The sequence below is a fragment of the Phocoena phocoena genome, chromosome 4, assembly GCF_963924675.1.
Source record: "Phocoena phocoena chromosome 4, mPhoPho1.1, whole genome shotgun sequence".
Classification (NCBI taxonomy): Eukaryota; Metazoa; Chordata; class Mammalia; order Artiodactyla; family Phocoenidae; genus Phocoena; species Phocoena phocoena.
In genome coordinates, this window is record NC_089222.1 from 141505902 (window position 1) to 141527824 (window position 21923).

The window sequence follows — 21923 nt, forward strand, 5'->3', positions numbered from 1 at the left end:
TGTCACTTTCTCCTTTTTAGATTCTTTGAGCTCTTTCTCTGCATTCATTCTAGATTCATAGCTTGTCACCTATTTGCATGGGGACAAGAAACACTGGATGATAAGTGGGACTTGATAGCCTCGACGAGCCTGGCGCAGGAGTTTGGAGCAGGTGTTGCTGGAAAGACCCGAGAGGATAACTGCAGGTCCACTAAACCAGTGGACAGAAGAGGTTGGATGCATGGGGATGGGGGCTTGGGGGCATCCTAACCCACGCAGAAAGCAGGACAGTGGTGAGTCTGGGAGCAGGCGTGGTTAGAGCTCTGGGTGGTAATCAGACAGGCAGGCAGGGCGGTGAGACAGGATTAGATGACCAAGGGCCAAGCAGATGACCAAGACAGAGATCCAGTTTCTAGGACAGGGGTGTGAAAGCAACACTTGGTCTGAGCAAAGTCTGTGATCTGGCATTCAAGGTCAGAGTGTAAGTGGCCACGAGGGTAAAGAAATGAAGCTAAATGCCTTGAATGCTAAAACAAGAAGGAGGCTCAGGCCCGAGGTCAGGACAAGAGTGAAACCTGCAAGGATACAGGAAATAGGATTAAGGGACCAGAGCTTAGGAAAGAACTTTGTGGGTCCAGAGACCCAAGGACAATCCTGACTGGCCCTCCCCACGGAGTTACTTCAATAGGAAACCTCCTGTTTTCCTACAGGGGAAAAGAGGAACAATCTCATTTAAGGGACTTATTATTATTTTGTTTTTTGGTCTCTTGATTGTTTGTCCCCATCTGGACTTATCTTTTGAATGGAAAGCAGGGGACCTGCAGTGGGGGCCATCTCTTGACTGCTGAGGAAGAGGTGGCTGCAGCCAACTCAGCAGGGAGGTCTGGAATTGGTTTTGGTAGAAAAAATGTCCTACAATTAACATACTTGAGAACTTGGGCTTGTCCATGCTACACATTCTTCATGACATTTGGAGACATAGGCCTTGGGGACTGTGGAAGGTGCTGGGATGTCACCTTGACTGTGGGAGAGAGGGTGTGGGCAGGACCAAGCTGAAGCATTCCAGGGCAAGGCCCTGAGGTAGGAGGAGGCTCCAGAAGGGTCACCTGAGCACTCCGACCAGGTGTACTGAGCACACATTTGTTTCTCAGTCTAGAATTGAGTACATTGCATGGAAATATCCAGAGAACTGTTGTGAGTGTCAGATTTTTTCCTATGGATTTCTGAACAAAGGATTGAAGTCCCTGTTGGCCCCTATAAAGAGTCTACAGCTTCTGCTAACAACCATCTGAACCTACAAGTGGATCCTCCTCCAGTTCAGATGAGACTTGGCCCTGGCCAACAACTGCAGCCCAATGAGAGATTCCGAAACAGAGCACCCAGCTAAGATGTGCCCAGACTCCTAATCCACAGAAATCATGAGATTTTTTTAAGTTGCTTTACAAAAAAGAAAATAAAAGGAGTCTATGGCAAGATGGGAGGGTTTTAGCAGGTGGGTTGATACCAAACAAAAGAGGACACTTCTGGGACCCAGGAGGTAAGGGACAGCCAGGACCCCTGGTAGAGTATACCTTGTGGGAACAAAAGGACAACCTCCAACAGCTTTCTGGGGACAGAGGGAGATGCCTGAGCAAAAGCAAAACTATTGTGCACCAAATAGTGATGGATTCTTGGATGTCTCCAGGAAAAACTAGAGTTGAGGAAACTTTGGTCTCATGTGAATGTGCTACAGGTAAGAGAAGGAAGGGCACAGGGAGGGGGTGAGAGAAATAGGCAGGAAATAGGGGGTCCTATCCCACTGCAGCCTCTCTATGTACTAGAGAGTGGAAGAAGATAGGAACTCCCCCCAGATTAAGGAGCACTTCTCCCTTGCTTGGAAAAGAAAGAGCCATGGACAGCTGCAGAGAGTCAACAAAAACTGGCTATAGATGTAACACCTTTCCACCCAGAAAACCAAAGAGGATCAGAAAGAACTATCAGCAGAAGCTTATAAATACTCACTACCACAGACCATAGTAAGAAAGCAATAGAATTTATAATGGGCATATAAAAAGATTTGAATAAATGGAAAGACTGTCCATGATATTGGCAGGGAAGGCTCAATAGTTTAATGATATTGATGTTCTCCATGCTAACCTTTACATTTATTACAGTGTTCCAAATTTTTCAGAATATTTTTTTGGAACTTGATAAAATTAGCCTAACTTTCATCTAGAAGAAATATGCAAATAAAAATCCATGTGAGAAATCTAGGACATTTTTGAAAAAGAAAAAACAATGAGGGGAAGAGTGTTGTATGAGATATTAAAACATATTAGGAAGAGATAAACAGTATGCAAGGTCCTGATGCCAGACAGACAGCGCAAGAGAGAGGGATAAAAAGTGGATTTCAACAGACACATTTCTTCATAGACTATAAAGGAATTAAAGTTAGTGGGAAAAGGTTGGGCTAGGAAATAAATGGCTTTAGTACAATTGGGTAACTGTGTGAGCTGAGATGATGACGACAGTGATGATGATGATAACAGCGAACGTGTATTGACTAATTGCTATGCCAGGCACCTTAATAAATACTTTCTATGAACCATCTTATTAAATCATCACATTACTCCCCTTATTTCATTTGCTTCCCATATGAGGGATCTGTGGTTCATGCAGGCTAAGTAATTTTCCTGGAGTAACACAGACAGATGGTGTGTGTCTGAGGTTTGAACTCAGCCCACTCTCTTAACTGATGATTTCTACTACTTCTCTTTTACTTTTCTGAAGTAAAGTTCAAATTTAATAAACCTTAATACATAAACAATAGGATTTAAGTTCAAAGGGTTTAAAGATGGTAGCATAAAACCAGCATTAGAACATTATGGAGGTTCCTTAAAAAACTAAATATAGAATTACCATATGACCCAGCAATACCACTCCTGGGCATATACCCAGAGAAAACCGTAATTCAAAAAGACACATGCACCATTGTAAAGCAATTATACTCCAATAAAGATGTTAAAAAAAAAAAGACACATGCACCCCAATGTTCATTGCAGCACTATTTACAATAGCTAGGTCATGGAAGCAACTTTGTTATAAAGCAGAAACTAACACACCATTGTAAAGCAATTATACTCCAATAAAGATGTTAAAAAAAAAAAAAGGTACATGCAGAAAGACAAGGCGAGATGGACCACGGCTGGGACTCTGGGCAAGCATCAGCAGCATATGCATCGTGAAAGCGGGGAGCACATCTGAGGGGCAACAGACATCAGCGACCATGGTGTGCACAGGCTGGGTGAGGCAGCAGCTTCTGTGGACCTGCTGTGTGTCTTAGATCAGTGAAGGAGGGTTCAGGGAGGAACCAGATACTTGCACAAAGCAATCTGTTCCTGGGGATATGCATTTTCTTCAAATGTGAGCACTCAAAAGGAAGCCAGGATCTAGCAAAGATACTACAAGGAAAATAAAATAGAGACAGAAATCTATAATGAAATCTCCTCAGAAGAACGCCATGATTGAGATGAAAGCTGTGAATAAAATAGCTACTTGTCTATGAAGCAAGAGCTCAAGAGAGAATGAAATGTGAGCTGGCAGAACTGGAGAAAGAAGGGAAAATATTAAATCACAAAAATGAAGGCAAAATTGGAGAGAGCACAAAGGAGAACAGACTTTGTGGGGAAAAAGATGTAGAGAATAAACATGAGAAAATATCCAATAAAGTAAAATGGGAGTAAATCAGTTAAAAAATCAGAGAGAAAATGACACCCTCTGGAAGACAGGTGAAAGGAATCTGATGGCACCGTAATCAGAGACCCAGGTCACCATGCTACCTCCTGGGCAGAGGCAGAATACCCGGATCTTAAAGGAACAAAGACAGAAATCTATTGAGCACCTTAAAATGTTTTCAAAAATACCTGGGAACAAATCTGGAAATTAATTCCATAACTTTGTTGACATGTTGCAAAAAGATGACTTCTGCACCCTAACCCTTGAAAAGACCCAAATTGGTGCCAGGTGTCACCCATCCCCTTCTCTCGGAACAAAGTCAGTTCATTCTGTTGTTTTAGTTTGTATATTTTCTGTGACTTGAGATAAACTTTGAATATACACACCCACAAATGCAAAGCACGGAAGAGAACAAATATTTACAGACATGATTCGAGAAGAATTTTCTTACATAAAAGATGATTTGAATCTACATATTAAATAGGCACATGACACATCTGGGGGAAAAGTGACCCCACATGCATAACATCAAGGCGTAGACTGTACATTTACTGGACTTCAAAGTCAGCTCTTCGGTGCATGCAGGCAAAAAAAAAAAAAAAAAAAAAGAGTTGTTTCTAAGGAGAAATCAGGCAGCTTCTGTTCCCTCCCAGGAAATAATGTAAGTTACCAACTCCTACAAGCTAAACTCACTTTATGTGCAAAAAAGGCAAGAGGCAAGCCATTGTGAAGAACAAACCTGGAATATTCCTTGCTGGAAAACTGTAGCTAAAGGACTAGCATTGAGCAGGGCATCAATCTAACATAGAATTGAGGTGATACCAAAGTGGGGCATACACTGGCTGAGCAGAACGTGGAAGGGATAAGCCCTGACCACGGAGAAGGCATTTATTGATAAAAAATTAGGATACTTAGAAAATGTATCATTGCGTATACTGAGAATTTGGTTGTGTCTACAGAGAATGAGGCCCAAACTTCTGATCTTGATCCTGGGCCGATTTGCTCTCCTGACATTGCTCTGTCTCAGTAAGTGGCACTTCCACTGTCCTCAAAGACCTGGGCATCCTGTTGGACTGCTACCTTTCTCTTCGACATCCAGTCCATCAGCCAGATGAGTTCAGAAATCAACTACTCGTCCCTTCTTGACAGCTTGTCCAGGCCACATCACAGCAAAGGCCTGCTAACCGGTCTCCAGCTGCAATTCCTGCCTTCCACCTAGGGCCGACAGGGTCCTTTGAAAACTCTAGGCAGAGCACATGGCATCTCTTAATTACTCCAATAGCCTGCTAAGTTCTGGTGTCCGCAGGGCAGCAGAAGAAAGGAGAGCGCCGCTGTCACAACTCTGATCCACTGCCTGCATTCCCCCCGCCCACCCCCGCCAGGCAAAGCCACATCTTTAAGGTCATTGATGAGGAATCTGACCTGCTGGGACCTCCAGAACCTCCTTTCACTCCACTGCAGTGAGTGAGCAGGACCCAGCTCCATTGTCCACCTTGGTGCTTCTGGAACATTCCAGGTATAAACCCACTTCTGCCCCGGCTTTGACCCCTTGACCTTCAGTGCTCCCCCAAGATATGCACATGGCTCATCTCCCATTTCTTTTAAGTTTCTGCTCAAACATTACCTTCTTCTGGGGCCTTCTCTGATAACCCTATTTTAAATATAAACTACTCCCCACTGCTCTCCCACTCTCTACACCAGGCATGTCCTGACTCTTGTCCTTGGACATTCCTCTGACCAAAGCATCCCTGGAGGTCAGAAGTGGCCCTATTTCTGGATGGCCAGAGAGCAAAAGATGTGCAGTCAGCCCCTCTTTCCCCTTTAGCAGCTAACAAGGGGATGATCCAGGTCCCCAGGACAGCAACTGAAACCCACTTCCTCCACTATAAATGACATACATTTGCTTAGCTATCGACTTCTGTGAGCACAGGTAAGGCCCACCATGGTATTAAACCCTGATTTTTTTTTTTAAATCTCTTTTTGACAAGAAGCCTTGTTTGTTCATGTAAAAAAAAAAAAAATCAGGAGACAGAATTGAATGTCTTAGACTTTGTGTATCCAGACCCAAGGTCAAAACTGTAATGACATTATTTTTCAGGAAAGATTGTTTCATTTCTGCAATAGCTGCCCTTAAACCACTGCAATTTACTCTGGAATTCTGAAGCTTCAGGATTAAATTGTATCTCTTGGAGAATGAGTCTGGGGTGTGCGTGTGTGTGTGTGTGTGTGTGTGTGTGTGTGTGTGACATAGAACTGCACTTATGCTCTTAGTGACTATTTGATTATGGGAAACATATTCCATAAGCAAGGCTAAATTTTTCTTAAGAAACATCTTTGCTACTTGCATGATTAAAATAATAATATACCACTTCCCCTATTCTATTGAAAAATATTAAAAAAAACAAGCATAATACCTGGCATTTCTCATCATAAGAAACAGGCACTACTATAAACTGTGGGAAGGAGTGTAGATGAAAAAAGTGATGACAAGTGGCTGATACGTATTGAAATCTATAGAAATTGCTTACTCTTTGAACCATAATTCTACTTATAGGAGTTTATCACCAGAGAGAAAATGGACATGTGTACAGAGATCAATGAGATAGAAGTCACTGTGACATTTTTACGATAGTGAAAAACTGGGAAAAAACAAAATATCCAACAGTAGTGTTGGACACACCTGGTTGCCAAGCATCCATCCTCCCCCTTAGTGAAATAGCCTGGGTTGTAGTCACGACGGCCGTATGCTTAGCTATAACACAACTTGTAGAACCCCTGTGGCGAGGGCTGATCTGGCCGGTGAGACATGAGCAGAATTGATTCATCACACAGTCTGGAGAGGTCCTTAGAGGGAACTGACTCAGGTGGCTGTGAGAGCCTTCTCTCTGTGGTCTTCCTCGTCCATGGAAATGTGCAAGTGGCCACTGGACCTTAGTAGCCATTGACTGATGGTGGGAGATGCTTTCGAAGAGTGACAGAGAGATAGATGTAAACAGTGTGGGTCCCTGATGACTCAAGGGAGAAAAACTAATCCTGCCCTATCTACTCCCAGACTCCTCTTATGAGAAGGAGTAAACCCTTGTGGCATTAAGTCATTGAATTCAGTCCTAACAAAGACAAGAGAAATTAGATGTATTTATTGATGTATGAATAGAAACTCAACAGAGACATTAAAAAGTCACAGTGAACACCCATATTTGTTGCCATGGAAAGACATTCATAGCCTATTATTAACTGAAGAAAGGAGGTTGTAGATCAGGAAGACTCACATGCTCGCAATTTTTTAAAAAACACAAAATTATATGTATATCTACAGATATATATATTTGCCAGGGAGACAGGTCTGAAAAGCTAGATGAAAGTTTACAGTATCGGGACTTCCCTGGCAGTCCAGTGGTTAAGACTTCACCTTCCAATGCAGGGGGTGTAGGTTCAATCCCTGATCAGGGAACTAAGATCCCACATGCCTCGTGGCCCCGAAAAAAACCAAAACCAAAAACATAAAACAGAAGCAGCATTCTAACAAATTCAATAAAGACTTTAAAAATGGTCCACATCAAAAAAATATCTTAAAAAAAAGTTTGCAGTATTTATCTTTGGTTATCTTTGAGTGATGTTTTTAAAGGGGGATTTTAACTTTTAAAAATTTGCTGCAATTTTTAAATTTTTCCTTAATGATTTTAAATTGCATATCAAGTTCAAAGGTAAAAAGGCTTCTATAATTTAATTTGCACATCAGTGATGGGAAGGAATAAGATGTCTGTAACACCCATAACAGACAAAGGGTTATTTAATCTATGAAAAACACTCTTTCAAATAAATGAGACATGGAGATGAGTGTGAGAGTAACATGAATGAGAAATTCTCCAAATGGGAAAATGAAATGGTCTGTAAACAAAGGCTAAAACATTTTCAATATCATTAGTAATCTAAATTTGTAAATTAAGACAGGAATTTGTAAATTAAAACAATTCACCCATCACATAGTAAAGACTAAGGAAAAAAGGATACTATCTAGTTGGCAAGGGTGCAATACATACACAGCTTCATACTACTGGTCAGTGTGTAAATTGCCCTAATATTTTCCAATGTGTCCTGGTCCAGTGCAGACCAAGAGCCTTCAGTGCGATCACAGTATTTCACTTCTAGGGATTATACAGACATTTCTCTAACGAAGACATACAGATGGCCAGCAGACACATGAAAAGACACTCAACATCACTAACTGTTAGAGAAATGCAAATCAAAACTACAATGATGTATCACCTCACACCAGCCAGAATGGCCATCATCAAAAAATCAACAGACCATAAATGCTGGAGAAGGTGTGGAGAAAAGGGAACCCTCCTACACTGTTGGTGGGAATGTAAATTGGTGCAGCCACTATGGAGAACAGTATGGAGGTTCCTCAAAAAAAAAAAAGAAAAGAAAAGAAAAAGAAAGCAACCGCACATATGCACATTGAACTAACACACGAGGATGTTCACTTCTGCAGTGTTTGTAATAGTGAGAAATGGAAAACAACCCAAGAGAAAGAAAGAACATCCACACAATGTCAAGCATTAGAAATAATTTTGAAGAAGATAAGCATCATGGGAAATGTTTGTAACATCTATATAAACTCCATGCACATCGATATAAAGCACATTAAATCAAATGTATGCTATTTGTTTCCATGTAATGCAACATAGGGCTACAAGTATGGCCCCAAATAAAAAGTCACGCGGGCAGATACTCTGAATAACGGGCTTTTATTTTGGGATAAAGTGCTTTTCACATGGACAATGTATGTGGCATGCTACAGGGGAGTAATCTCAGGGATTTAAAACAAATTTAATTGATTCTCCCCCCAACCAAATGGTATCTATCCCTCTCTTTCCTCCCTCTGCTCCTCCGCCCTAAAGGAAATACACCAAAAGGGAACTGTGGCAAGTATGCCGTTTGTTTTTTTCTGATTGCTGTTACTTTCACAATAAGAAAATGCAACACAGTATATACCTTAAGTCTTAAGATTGTTAGGAAAAAAAACATGATTTATTTATTTGTTGTTTGTTCATCCTATCAGTATATAGTTTGCCCTCACCTGTTTAATAAATTGCTGAAGGAAGTTATGTGAATGAGAAAGGAAAGAGAATTTCCAACACGTTCGTAAGCATAGCTAAGGAAACTTTCCTGGAGAAGGTGATAAGATAGAAATAAATTATTTTTACCATGTCTAGAATGGTTCCCTCATTAGTTTCCAACACTGCTCATTTTAATTTATGTAATGTTTACAGTGTTACCTTAATACTGGGAAACATTGCTTTGCCTTTGAAGAGAAAGCAAGATTAAGGGTGAAATTTTGCTTTTAAAAAGAGACTACCCAGGAGATGATAGGTAGTTTTTTATATCTATGGTATCTAGGTAAATAAAACAACCAGAAGTTTTATTTTAACCTTCTAAAGCCACTTACCCTTAGTTATCTAAATACTGGAGAAATAATTTTCCAACAATGAGTAATTCTGACAATTTATACTTGTTTTTCCATGTGTATGGGCTTGCAGGGGTCCCCAAGAAGATCATGGTCATCCAACATAGGTAGTCAAGGTAGAGCTTTCCCAGGTAGTCAAGGTAGAGCTTTCCCAGGTGCTGAAATAACTTACATAAACTGCCTCCTCTACCCAGTCTTTCCAAGGGCATGTTATACAAGAACATTTCATGGCCCAAATGAAAACACTTAGGTGGGTTACTAGGGGTGTATGTGAAGGATGGATACACTTGATGGAGGTGGGAATGTATATATTTGTAAGAAACATCTCTGCAAGAAATGCTCATCTCATCCTTTAGAATATAACATACATTTGGTAGATTACAAGCAAATCAAGTAACTTCATACCTTTAGAGAATTTCCACACGATGGTGGGTACAGGATAACCCTCAGCTGAGCAATTGAGGATGACAGGCTTGCCATAAATCCCGTCTTGGTCCCGTGGCTGGACCACAAACTTGGGAGGAACTGAAAAGAAAGAAATGCCACCAGTAATTCAGACAAGACTGTGGATTATTAAAGCTGTGATTTTAAGAAATCCAAGAATTTTAACAAGCATGAAAGCACAAAGAATGCTTTACATATATGTGAAAATAAAGCAGAGGATTTGTAATTAGGGGCCAATTAAGGAAGCAATTTCAGTGCAGGTGATTTTTCTTATTATATCAATGATCTGATGCAGATGGAAGTTGCTTTGCACTGGACTCTGGAGTGTGGCAGCTTGACTAAACCAAGGGAATGTGACATTCTGTTTTTGATCTGTTATGGAAGATCTTCAGGGATCCATTCTTGGGTATGAAATGTTTTTAAAGCATCCAATATCTATTCTTCCTCTAACAGGAGATGAAGGGAGAATTAATAGTCTCTTCCTAAAGGCAGTAAAGAACACAACATGGTATTGAACATTTCCTAAAAATCTGATAAAGACACATAGACCATTATTTCTGACATCAGTACCCTTCTGAGCCAAAAAGGGACTATGGAAACCAGTTGAAGGGAGGTGCCGTGAAGGCTTTATAGAGTACCGATTTGAAAGAAAAAACAAACAAACAGATTAAGTAACTGCTTATTTGGTGAGTTTTGTGAGATGCTGAAAAAAACACCAGCCCTACCCAAAATATACACATGCACTCTGCTTAAAAAATACCTGCCAAGAGAACATAAATGTTTTGAGTTGTTCTTGTGATTTTAAGAGTATTCAAGTCTTCTCTTAAAGAGAAGATACAGATTCTTCTAAGAAAGGTAGCAACTAAAGGTGATAGGATCCAGAAATCTTTTCCAGCAGATCAGTGACTAATTATAGGATGGATTTTCAATGAGACTGTCATGAGACTAGGTGAGAGGACGTAGATTATGTCCACCATATATCAGATACTTAGCAAATGTGGGCGTTCTTCCCCTCCTTTCCACAACTCCTGATAAGGCTAATCTTTTCTGCATTGCAATTTCCAGAATTCTTCATTTTGAGGCAAAAATGTGGTCCTATGTGTTAAAGATATATAGGAATTCCAGCCACCACATGAAATGGACTGGGGAGAAGTTTAGAGTCTACACTAGTTAGGATCTTAGGAGCATGTTGAAATGGCATGAGCCATAGTGAACATCACTTTGCCCATCAAACAGCCAAGGAGGGGGGAATAAAATCAAGACAAGAAGCAGCTAGAAATGGAACTCACTGCTGTGTTTCTGGAAGAAACAACAGAGAGTGATGACTAAGAGCACAGAACCAAAGGCTAAACACCTGGATTTGATCTCCAACTTTGCTACTTCTAGGTTGGTCATCTTGTGTAAGCGGTCAAATGTTTCTTAGCTTCGATTTTCTTATCTGTAAACTGGGAACTCTTTTTTTTTTTTTTTTTGCGGTACGCAGGGCTCTCACTGTTGTGGCCTCTCCGTTGCAGAGCACAGGCTTTGGACGTGCAGGCTCAGCGGCCATGGCTCACGGGCCCATCTGCTCCGCGGTATGTGGGATCTTCCTGGACCGGGGCATGAACCCGTGTCCCCTGTATCGACAGGCGGACTCTCAACCACTGCGCCACCAGGGAAGCCCCCTTATCACTTTTTAAAAATATATTTACATTCTATAGACTACATTTGTCTCAGAATACCACCTAAATGGAATAAAATTGCTCACTATGAAAAGACCCATTGGCTGTGCAAATTATTTAATTAAATAATGTGCACGTTGGAAACTGTGTTTATTAATGATGTTAAAGCTGGACACACCTGCATTTACTAAATTAACCAACACTCCTACAACACTTCATATCTTCCAGGCACTTCTGACAACTTTTATAATCTTAATTCATGTTATCCCCATACCAATGCTATAAAATGAGTTCCCAGGTCTTCCCTGGTGGCGCAGTGGTTGAGAGTCTGCCTGCCGATGCAGGGGCCATGGGTTCGTGCCCCGGTCCAGGAGGATCCCACATGCCGTGGAATGGCTGGGCCCGTGAGCCATGGCCACTGAGCCTGTGTGTCCAGAGCCTGTGCTATGCAACAGGAGAGGTCACAGCAATGAGAGGCCCGTGTATCACAAAAAAAAAAAAAAAAAAAAAAAAGTGACAAGGTGTGTCTGTCTCATGGTGAGCAAATTATTCCTAGGAAAAAAATGCTGGAGATATTATAGAGCAAAGTTTTCTAGTAAAATTAATCTAACAACCACAAAGGTAGATTGCAAAGTTTAAGACATCATGTCAGAATCATTCTGTCCAGGGTGGAAGGTAAATATGCAATCATGTACATTCTATTTGGCTCAAATTCTGCTAAGAGCAAGGAATCTCTTGTCAAATGGGCAAGGTAGCTAATCTCTTGCATTTCCTCTGGAAGAATGTCTAATTATAATTGATCCATGATTCCTCCCCTCTATTTGGTTCTAATCCAAAGCAATATTATTTAAAAACCAATCACAGAGGTTTACATGGAAAATAACCACTGACATATTGTAAGTGTAAGGCAATTACTGAAGGAAATGGCCCATAAAATTGAGAATTATCTTTCATATGCCCCTCTTTAATCTCCTTGTATCAGGTACTGATGATTCTTTCTTGCAAATGTGTCACATATCCTCAAATTCTCTTCATCTTCATTGCCGTGTCCTAGTCATGATGGGTAGACAGGGTGTGCGGTGAAGTGCCTCCATCCATCTGGTTTCAGCACCGCAGGGTGGACAGCTCCATGCATTTTGCCAGGGCACCACACCAAGAACAGGAGTCTCTCTTTGCTGTCTCAGGGCCTTCTCTAAAGTAACAAACACTCACCTTCATGGGTGCAATCAGTGAGGGGTGGGCATCGGGATAAATGCCCTGCGTCTCCATCCTCCAATCCTATTGGACAACTCTAAGGTGTGCTCTATGTCTGCGCTTCTTAAACACCAGAGGGTGTCAGAATCACCTGAAGAGTTGATTAAAACCCAAGTTGCTGAACCCTGTCCCTAAAAGTTTTGACCCAGTAGGTCTGAGGCAGGATCCAAGACACTGCCTTTTCTAATAAGCTCTCAGGTGACGCTGAGGCTGCAGGTCCAGAGACTACCTTTGAGAACAACTGTTCTGTGTGGTGCCTTGGAAGGTTCCCAGAAGGAATGAGCCCCAGTTGCCCACAGCAGCAACTAGCTCATTAAAGCAACTTCTACTGATTTTTTCCCCCTCCTTTCCTAATCTCATATCTCTTCATTCTTTCACTCTGGGATCCAGGAATTACATCTCAAATAAGTGATCTACAGCCAGTCCTATACCTCACACTCTGCTTTCAGGGGGACTTAACCTGAGATAAGGCTAAAACTGGCTTTTATCTGGATTTATGAAACAGTTTTCTAACTAGTCTACCTGCTACCTACTGGCCTACTCGAATGCCTTCTGCACACAGTGGCCTGAAAGATCCTTCTAAGAGAGAAATCACATGATGTGACTTCCCTGCTTAAAATCATCAGTGCCTTCGCATTGTCCCTTGACATAACTGAAACCCTTACAATATTTTGAAGGCTCTTTATGACTTGGGTCCTTGCACTCCAGCTTCATCTCTTGACATTTCCTCTTGTAAGCTTTGTTCCAGTCTATCTATTCTCCAGCTCCCCCTGGGTCTTCACATAGGCTTCTGTATTTCTTTGTTTAACAAATTATCAGTTAGTTGTATTTACATCTCAGCTCAAATTTCACTTAGTGTGGGACACCTTTTCTGATGCTGTGGACAAGACTGAGTGCCTCCACAGAATCCTGCGTTATCATGTCATAGCCTTTACCACATGTTTGGTGTTGCTGGTTTAAATGCCTGTCTCCCACATCTGGCTGCACACCTGGGAGAACAAGAACCATGCCTTTCTTGCAGACCATTGCATCCCAGCACATAACACAGTGCTGGAACATAGAAAGTATTCTGCAAATATCTGTTGAATGGACAAATCAATAAATGGATATTATTGTTCCAATTATAAAGACTAGGAAACAGACCCTATCCAAAGTAGCAATGGCTCCGTTAATAACTCAGATCAGAGTGACCCCAATGCACAAGATCTTTGAGGAGTACGGGTCTAGAAGCACCATCTAACAGAAGAAAGCACAGAGAACTGCAGGAGGGTTTTGGCCAACGAGATATAGAACTGAAGGTGGAAGGATGCAGAGCTGTCAGCACTGTCATGATTTTAGCCAAAACTTATGATAGGACCTAAAGACTGAAGACTCTGTATTGTCTTTGTTATAATTCCTCAAAGTTGCTGGTTTCCTTTTTTTTTTTTTTAACTATATTTTGGTTTCCTTTTATTTGCAGAACACTTTATTTGTGGTGAACATATCCACCAATATAGCTGGCTTTCCAATAGAGAAACTTTTCCAGTGGGGACTAGGGTGATTAAAGAGATAGAAGGGATGGGTTCAACCAAATAATTATGTCACATCCCCAAAAGGCAATGCAGGCCACTGTTGCCATACATTTCTATGAATCATAATTGCGTGCACATGCAATACTCCTGTTGCCCTAAAAAGAGTCACGCGAGATGTATATGTTCTAAAATACCCAAACCCTGTCATGGGACCCATGTAGCCTGACACTATCTGAAATCTTGAAGGGATTCCTTTGAGAGAGTTGCCTGCTTCATGATGCTTAAGATGAGGGTTGTTTAAAATATGTGATTTTTGGCTTTGGTCTGTTTATTAAAGGGAAGAATTATTTTTGCTGTTTTTAAGGGAGTAATAGGACAGGTATACAATAGGACAGGAATTTTTCAGTGTTAGGTGCAGTCCAGTGTTTTATGATTGGAACTCATGGCCTCTAAGTAGCTATATATTTCCAAAGAATGGATGTAGGTTTCACTAACTGTCAACAGGGACAGGGATTCAGTTTTATTGAAGGTAAACCGGAAGCTACTTGGTGGTGGCAGCGGAAGACAGGGGTCTTGTGTAGATAAATATTGCCATTCTCTGCTGTATGGCATTTAGTCAAGATAGTAATTGATCAAAGTCTAGGTAAGAGTTAATTTATGACACTGGAAATTAACCTCCAGTGGCTTCCTGTCATACCCAGAATAGATAACCGCCACCCCCCATTCTCTCCTACTGAACAGTGAGCACATTGGTCTCTTGCTGTACTTTGAACCCACAAAACCCACTCCTGACTCAGGGTCTTTGTACCTGTTTGTCTCTCTGCCTGTAACTCGCTTCTTACAGAGAGACCTGTGACTCACCCCCTCACTTTGGTCAAGTCTCTTTTCAAAAATCTCTTCAGAAAGGCTTACCCTGTGCATCTGAAAATTCCATTCCCTTATCGCTGTCAATCCTCCTATCAAGCTTTACATTTCATACCACAGGTAGACACCTGACATCGCTTGTGTGTTCATTGCCTCTCTCCTGCTCTGAAAAATGTAAGATTTTTTTAACTTTTTACTTTATATTGGAGTATAGTTGATTAACACTATTGTGTTAGTTTCACGTGTACAGCAAAGTGATTCAGTTATGCATATACATATGTCTCTACTGGTTTTCAAATTCTTTTCCCATTTAGGTTGTTACTAAGTTTTATGGGGCAGGGACTTGCTCTCTGTGTGTTGATCACCATGGTACCCCCAGTACTCACAGCATCTATTATAAAATAGGTGCTTGACAAGTATTTGTTGGAAAAATGAATGGATGAATAAAGCAAAATGATAGCATGAATATAGTATCATAAATTGGGTCCACAAACAGCAACCAGATAGTGCCCTTGTATAAGTTTTCTTTTTCCTGCCAAATAAAGGTCAAGTAAGGGCTTTTTAGATAATGCGTTTGTTTCACTGTGTGCCAGCTCACCGTTAAAAGCCAGAAACAACAGACCCGTCATAAGATATAAAGAAGTGTAAGAAAACTGACCTTTGGAATCGCAGATAGGAAATCACAGTGTTGGTAGCTTTCCTCGCAGTGGTGCTGAGCCAATAATAGAACCAAAGGGCAGGTGTGTTTTGCCATTAAGTTCAGTCCTTTCCCTCAAAGCGGCTTCATCTATGCCAAGGTCACCCAACTGAGTGTGACATTAGGGTGATCATCCATCCACTGCCCGTGTAAGTCATGAGGCACATGCATAAGTGCCAAGGGTTTTTTCTTTTAACTTCTTATGATAACAGCGAATTTATTTTAAATTAAGTCTTCGTAAATCTTCCCAGTGACCCAAACTATAAAAATGTGCTTAGCTTTACAATGGCCCAAGGTCATATGACTCTGGTGTAAGGAATAACCAGGAACTGGGTTCCCAAATTCCATTTCAATCCTACCTTTTTATCCTATACCTCAGCCTTAACATCTCAGTTATCACCTCTACCTTCCACACACAATTTATCCCCAACTGCTTCAGCTTCTGCAAAAATATATTGCACTATTACCTTTTTGACTGTATTCCCTAGGCCACCATTCTAATTAATTGCCTGATACTTGGGATTACCCCCAGCCTCTTCTATGTATTGTGTCCTCAATCATGTACCAAAGTCATGCAGATGTGAGTGGAAGGAAGGGAGAAACAGAAGAAGAGCCGGAAAGGGAGTTACCACCTGCTGGCTTATTATGTGCCAGTTGCTGTGATAAATACATACTTTTTTTTAACCCTCAGAAAACACCTATTGACTATTCTCCCATTTTAGGAATAAGAAAATTGGGGTAAAAATAGCTTAAGGAATTTACTCAAGATCACACAGCTAATAGGTGTCCAAATTGTGATAGGGATGGAAGGAAAAAGAGAGGCGAGGGAAGCAGGGATGGGGTCTGGGGGGTCAGTTGACAGGCCAAGGGGTCTTCCCTGGGTTCCCTTATCTGTAGAGACACAGCCCACTGACTGCTACCAGACTGGTCTCCCACCCCCAAAGGCAATCAGTTCTAGGACTTCTGAGGTTCCCCATCACTTCATACATCAAGCATGTATTTGTTCAAGGCAACAAGCAGGCGGGCTAACTATGATAATGGCATAACAGCAGCTCTGTTTACAATAGCCAGGACATGGAGGCAACCTAAGTGTCCATCACATATGAATGGATAAAGAAGATGTGGCACATATATACAGTGGAATACTACTCAGCCATAAAAAGAAACGAAATTGAGTTATTTGTAGTGAGGTGGATGGACCTAGAGTCTGTCATACAGAGTGAAGTAAGTCAGAAAAACAAATACCATATGCTAACACATATATATGGAATCTAAGAAAAAAAATGTCATGAAGAACCTAGGGGTAGGATGGGAATAAAGACACAGACTTACTAGAGAATGGACTTGAGGATATGGGGAGGGGGAAGGGTAAGCTGGGACAAAGCGAGAGAGTGGCATGGACATATATACACTACCAAACGTAAAATAGATAGCTAGTGGGAAGCAGCCGCATAGCACAGGGAGATCAGCTCCGTGCATTGTGACCACCTAGAGGGGTGGGATAGGGAGGGTGGGAGGGAGGGAGATGCAAGAGGGAAGAGGTATGGGAACATATGTATATGTATAACTGATTCAGTTTGTTGTAAATCAGAAACTAACACACCATTGTAAAGCAATTATACTCCAATAAAGATGTTAAAAATAAATAAATAATGGCACAGCCTCTGTGTCTTAACTGGTGCTGTTTATCCCTCACTGACCTCAGAAAATATGTCTGAATGCCTCTGTCCTCCTTCTACTCATTCATTAAATGAAGAGAAACTGGAGAGCCCTGCTACTATCTGGGTGCTAAGGATATAGCAATTGTTACCTGATTCAATTCTCTCAGTAATTCCAAGAGGTAAGTCTCATTATTTCCATTTTACAGATGAGAAAACTGAGACTCAGAGAAACTCAATCATGTTTCCAAAGTCATATAGAAAATGAACAAGCAAAAATGTGGACCTTGGTTTACTTACTGAAATTTTTTTAAAATTAATGTATTTAATTTATTTACTTTTGGTTGTGTTGGGTCTTCATTGCTGCCTGCTGGCTTCTCATTGCGGTGGCTTTTCTTGCCGTGGAGCACGGGCTCTAGGTGCATGGGCTCAGTAGTTGTGGTTCATGAGCTCTAGAGCACAGGCTCAGTAGTTGTGGCACATGGGTTTAGTTGCTCTGCGGCGTGTGGGATCTTCCCGGACCAGGGATTGAACCCGTGTCCCCTACACTGGCAGACGGATTCTCAACCACTGTGCCACCAGGGAAGCCCTGTTGCTATATTTTTTATTTTCTTTCTAAACCTTACTTATACATCAAGGCTGATGGTGCTCACTCCTTCCATGAAGTCTATCAAACGGCACTGACCTCTCCCTTATCAGAGGTCGTTTTGCTCTTGTCATTAGCAGTCTGCCACTTGGAGACTTTCCAACCACCCTCACTGCGACAGGGCAACTTCAAGGTCTCTGAACTCCTTATTCTATTTCTACTTTTCCCAAGCTACATCTCAGGCCAAAAACTTTAAAGCCCCTAAGAGGAAAACATTCTCTAATTTGAGTTAAAGATTTAAATAAAAATCCATATAATTATTGTCTAACATGGCTTGCTATTTTTATGTGGGTTTTGTTTCTCCAACTATATCTTTGCATAGTTTTCATGAATCAAAGGACAGATTATGTTCCAAAGTTAGTGAGTCTACAGTGTGCAGTATGGAACACTCTTCATTCCAAATGGCAATAATAAATAAGATTCTTCATTTTACCAAAAAAGATCTATTTAGCTTATCCAGAATGTGATCTAGCTGAAGTGGTGATAAAATTCCTGTTCTTGACCATTCAAACTGAAATTTGAAATTCTGAGAGCAGCTGCCTGATCTCTAGCTATACAAGAAGACAAGCTGTCACCCACAGCAGGCATTAGTCATGCAGGGAGAAAGTGCCCTGCTCCAATCATTGTGTACTAAGGGCAGAGGGGAAACAGATGAGTTGGTGAAATGTTCTACATCTGGAGCGACTCCCCAACCCAACACCCAGCACAGTCCTTGGCCAGAATTCTTGCACATCTGTCCTCAAGGCTTCTCAAATATTGCCCTCACACATTTCCCTCACACAACTGGCCATTAAATCCTGCCAAGCATCTTCTGTTTTGCCCATCCTATGACCACTTTAGCTACAGCCATCATCACTTCTCATGGGGACTACAAAGACCTCCCCTTCAGGCGTCCTACCTAGACTCATTTTATTCCAATGTGTGACTCGTCCTGTCATGAACCATATGATTTTTCTGCTTTAAAACTCTGCATAAATTTCCATGCCCTCCAGACCTCTTTCATAGGACAGAAAGCCTTCAAGATGTGGACCAGACTTAGCTCTCAAGTCTCACCCTTCTTCATTTTGCCATTTTTCACACCATTCCCCCAGACACAGATGTATCTGCCCTATCAAGCCCTCCTGACATTGCAAGTAACAGACCTTCTTCCAGGAACATGATGTCTTCCTTCCTCTCCTCTTAACTACTTGCTATATTTTCCAATCCTTCAGGATTTCTCCCTCCCTTCTGGAATCTGCCTCATTCCCACTGGAGCAGGAGTTCTCAATGGGAGGAAATGAGCTTTCATCATCCCAGTGACTCTACCCCAAGGACTGGCAGTTAGGAGTATGTGTTAACTCCTTTGTTGCTTCATGATGCAATAAGGGAAAGATGAAGCAATGAAGGACAGAGCAAATGCAGTCATTTGGGAGTGGGTGTAAAAGTTTATATCTATCCATTGATATTTGGAAGACATCAAGCTTAGTGATATTTTTGTTTTCTTTTGCAGACAAGTAAGACACAAGAAAATACTGAACTCATGGGACTGTTAAGTTTTTGAGAAAAACAAGTAAAATAATGATTGCTACAGACAAGGACTTTAAAATAGAGAAAGCTTCATTAGAGAGTTAGGGTTATCTTGTAATCCTTATTTAATTAATTCATTTTAGCCATTGCCATTCCAACTGTAATTAAAAGAAGAGTAGGCCCAGAGAAAGCTGCCTTGACTTTATTAAGGTTTATTTAAAGGTGATTATTTTCTGAAATCAGCATGATGATCTGTTATGGTATCTATGCAACATGAGCTCAAGAATTGGCCCAGGTTTAAATTTTAATTCAATGAATCATAAACCCATCTCCATTGTAGCATGGGCTAAGGAAAGTTGTGTACCTTATGTGCCTTATATATTCCATTAGATAGAATTAACAAAGAGATATGTTTACTAAAAGTCATGCTGAAGTTAGAATATTTTCCGTATGTGTTATAAAATATGATATAGCCCGTGAGGAAGGAGTGCAACTAAGAGCCTTTAACTTTAAATCATTGAGCCTTAATGCCAGAAGGGAAACTACTCTTTATTGAGGCCAGCCACTAGGCTGTGACACCTATTTCATGCAACGTCTTTCAAAATATCGTTCGGCTTTTGATAAATGGTGTCTCCTCCATTGTCAGGAAAGTTAATATTTTGTGAAGGGAATTATTTCATTTTTGAAGAATTTTGAATCTTAGAAAATATACATTTAAATTTTTAACAAATTGAGGTGCAGTTTATATACAGTAATATTCACAGGTTTTAAATGTACAGTTTGATAGATTATGCAAAAATCTGTAAAATCTACACCCTATGATGTGCTATGGCATGGTTCTTTCTTTGTGCTTATTTTACTTGAATTTCATTAATTATTTTGACCAGTAGATTTATATTTTTCACCACATTTGAAGATTTTCAAGTTATTACTATTCAGATCTATGCTTTTCCTGCCCTTCTTTCTGAGGCTCTAACTATGTTTATATTGGACTCCTTGACATTACTTCAAGCTCACTGAGGCATTGTTTGCCATTTTAAGTCTTTTATCTCTCTAAAAAATTTGGATATTTTTCTCATGCCCTCTTTTCAAGTTCAGTTATCCTTTGTTCTGCAGTATCCAAGATCCCACTTAATATATCTAGTTAGTTTCTCATTTCAGATATTGTGCTTTTCAGATCTAGAATTTCCTTTTGGTTCTTTTTAAAAAATGTTTTAAACTTCTCTTCTTGCATTCCCTATGTATTCACTCATTGCACACATCTTTTCATTTGAATTTTTGAAAATGTTTATTATAGCTACTTTAAAACCCTGTCTGCTAATTCTAACATCTGTATGCCCATTAGGCTGTTTCTTTTCTTTTCTTTTTTTTCCTTTTATTTATGGCTCACATTTTCCTATTTCTTCTCATAGCCAGTAATTATGTGCAAGGCATTGCAGATATGCTATGATATTGAGAGTCTGGATTTTGTTGTCTTCCTTTTAAGAACACTGAATGTTATTCTTGCAAACAGTCGATTTACCAGTGAAGAAATTTAATCCTGTCAAGGCTACCTGTAGGCTTTTTATTAGGGCTGGTCTAGAGTAGCCCTTATCCCAGGGCTAGATTAGGCCTCTCTTAGTGTGTGGCCTCTTCTGAGATTTTAACTGAATTCCCTGTGTGTTCTCTACTCTGGCTAATCAGAACTCCAATGTTTCTCAGGACTGTGTGACTGCTGGAAGCTGTATTCATCTCACATACGCCTGGAAGTTGTTCTCTGCTAGATTTCATAGGGTCTCGCGCTATGCATGTGAAGTGTAGTATTAAGCTAAAGACCCAAAGGGAGCCCTATACAGATTTTTAGAAATCTTTCTTTGAACAGCTCCCCACTCTCTAGTACTCTGACCTGCAATATCCAGCACCTCAATGGTTCTAATGGTTCTTTGTTTTTCTTCACCATAAAAATCACCATTATCTATTTGGGTTCTGCATCTGTCTATCATGGTTTGGAAAGTGCACCAAGAAAAAATATGGGGTGAATTTGGGGCTTAACTCATATATTTCTCTCCTCTCTAGGACCACAGCCCTGTGCTGCCTGTTTCGTATTTGGAAAATGGTTACTTTATAAAGTTTTGTCCAGTTTTATAATTGTTGATGGTAGGAGGATAAATCCACTGCATGTTACTCTCTGATAACCCCATTGGATGAATTTTATATTTATCTTTTAAGTTACTTGACTCAAAATCTGTCTCATTGAAATTTCCAACCATTTCTGTTGGTTCTACTTTCTGGAGCCCCACCAAGATTATTATTACACTAGTTTGTACATATTCCACTGGTTCAAAGAACCCAATTAACTAAGTCAAGAACTTGGATCCTGTAATTATCTCTTTATCCTGCCACATACTTTTTTCCTCTCTATTGGCTCATTCCCATCAGCATGTAAGCTTCCCTTGTCCCATGTCCACCTTGCCTCCTGTCATACCAACATTCCTGAAAATCCAAAAATAGTTGTATTTTCCTGAGTTCCCACACATTCA

The 21923-nt window shown here is 40.6% G+C and overlaps 1 protein-coding gene across 1 annotated transcript in view; it reads right to left on the bottom strand.

Moving 5' to 3' along the window:
- DSCAM (DS cell adhesion molecule) overlaps nt 1-21923 on the bottom strand; it is a gene marked incomplete at its 5' end in the record, with an annotated part of 740232 nt that overhangs the window by 255451 nt on the left and 462858 nt on the right. The window contains one exon of the mRNA XM_065875917.1: nt 9569-9688. Coding sequence (XP_065731989.1) covers nt 9569-9688 — 120 coding nt within the window. The remainder of the gene's footprint in view (nt 1-9568; nt 9689-21923) is intronic.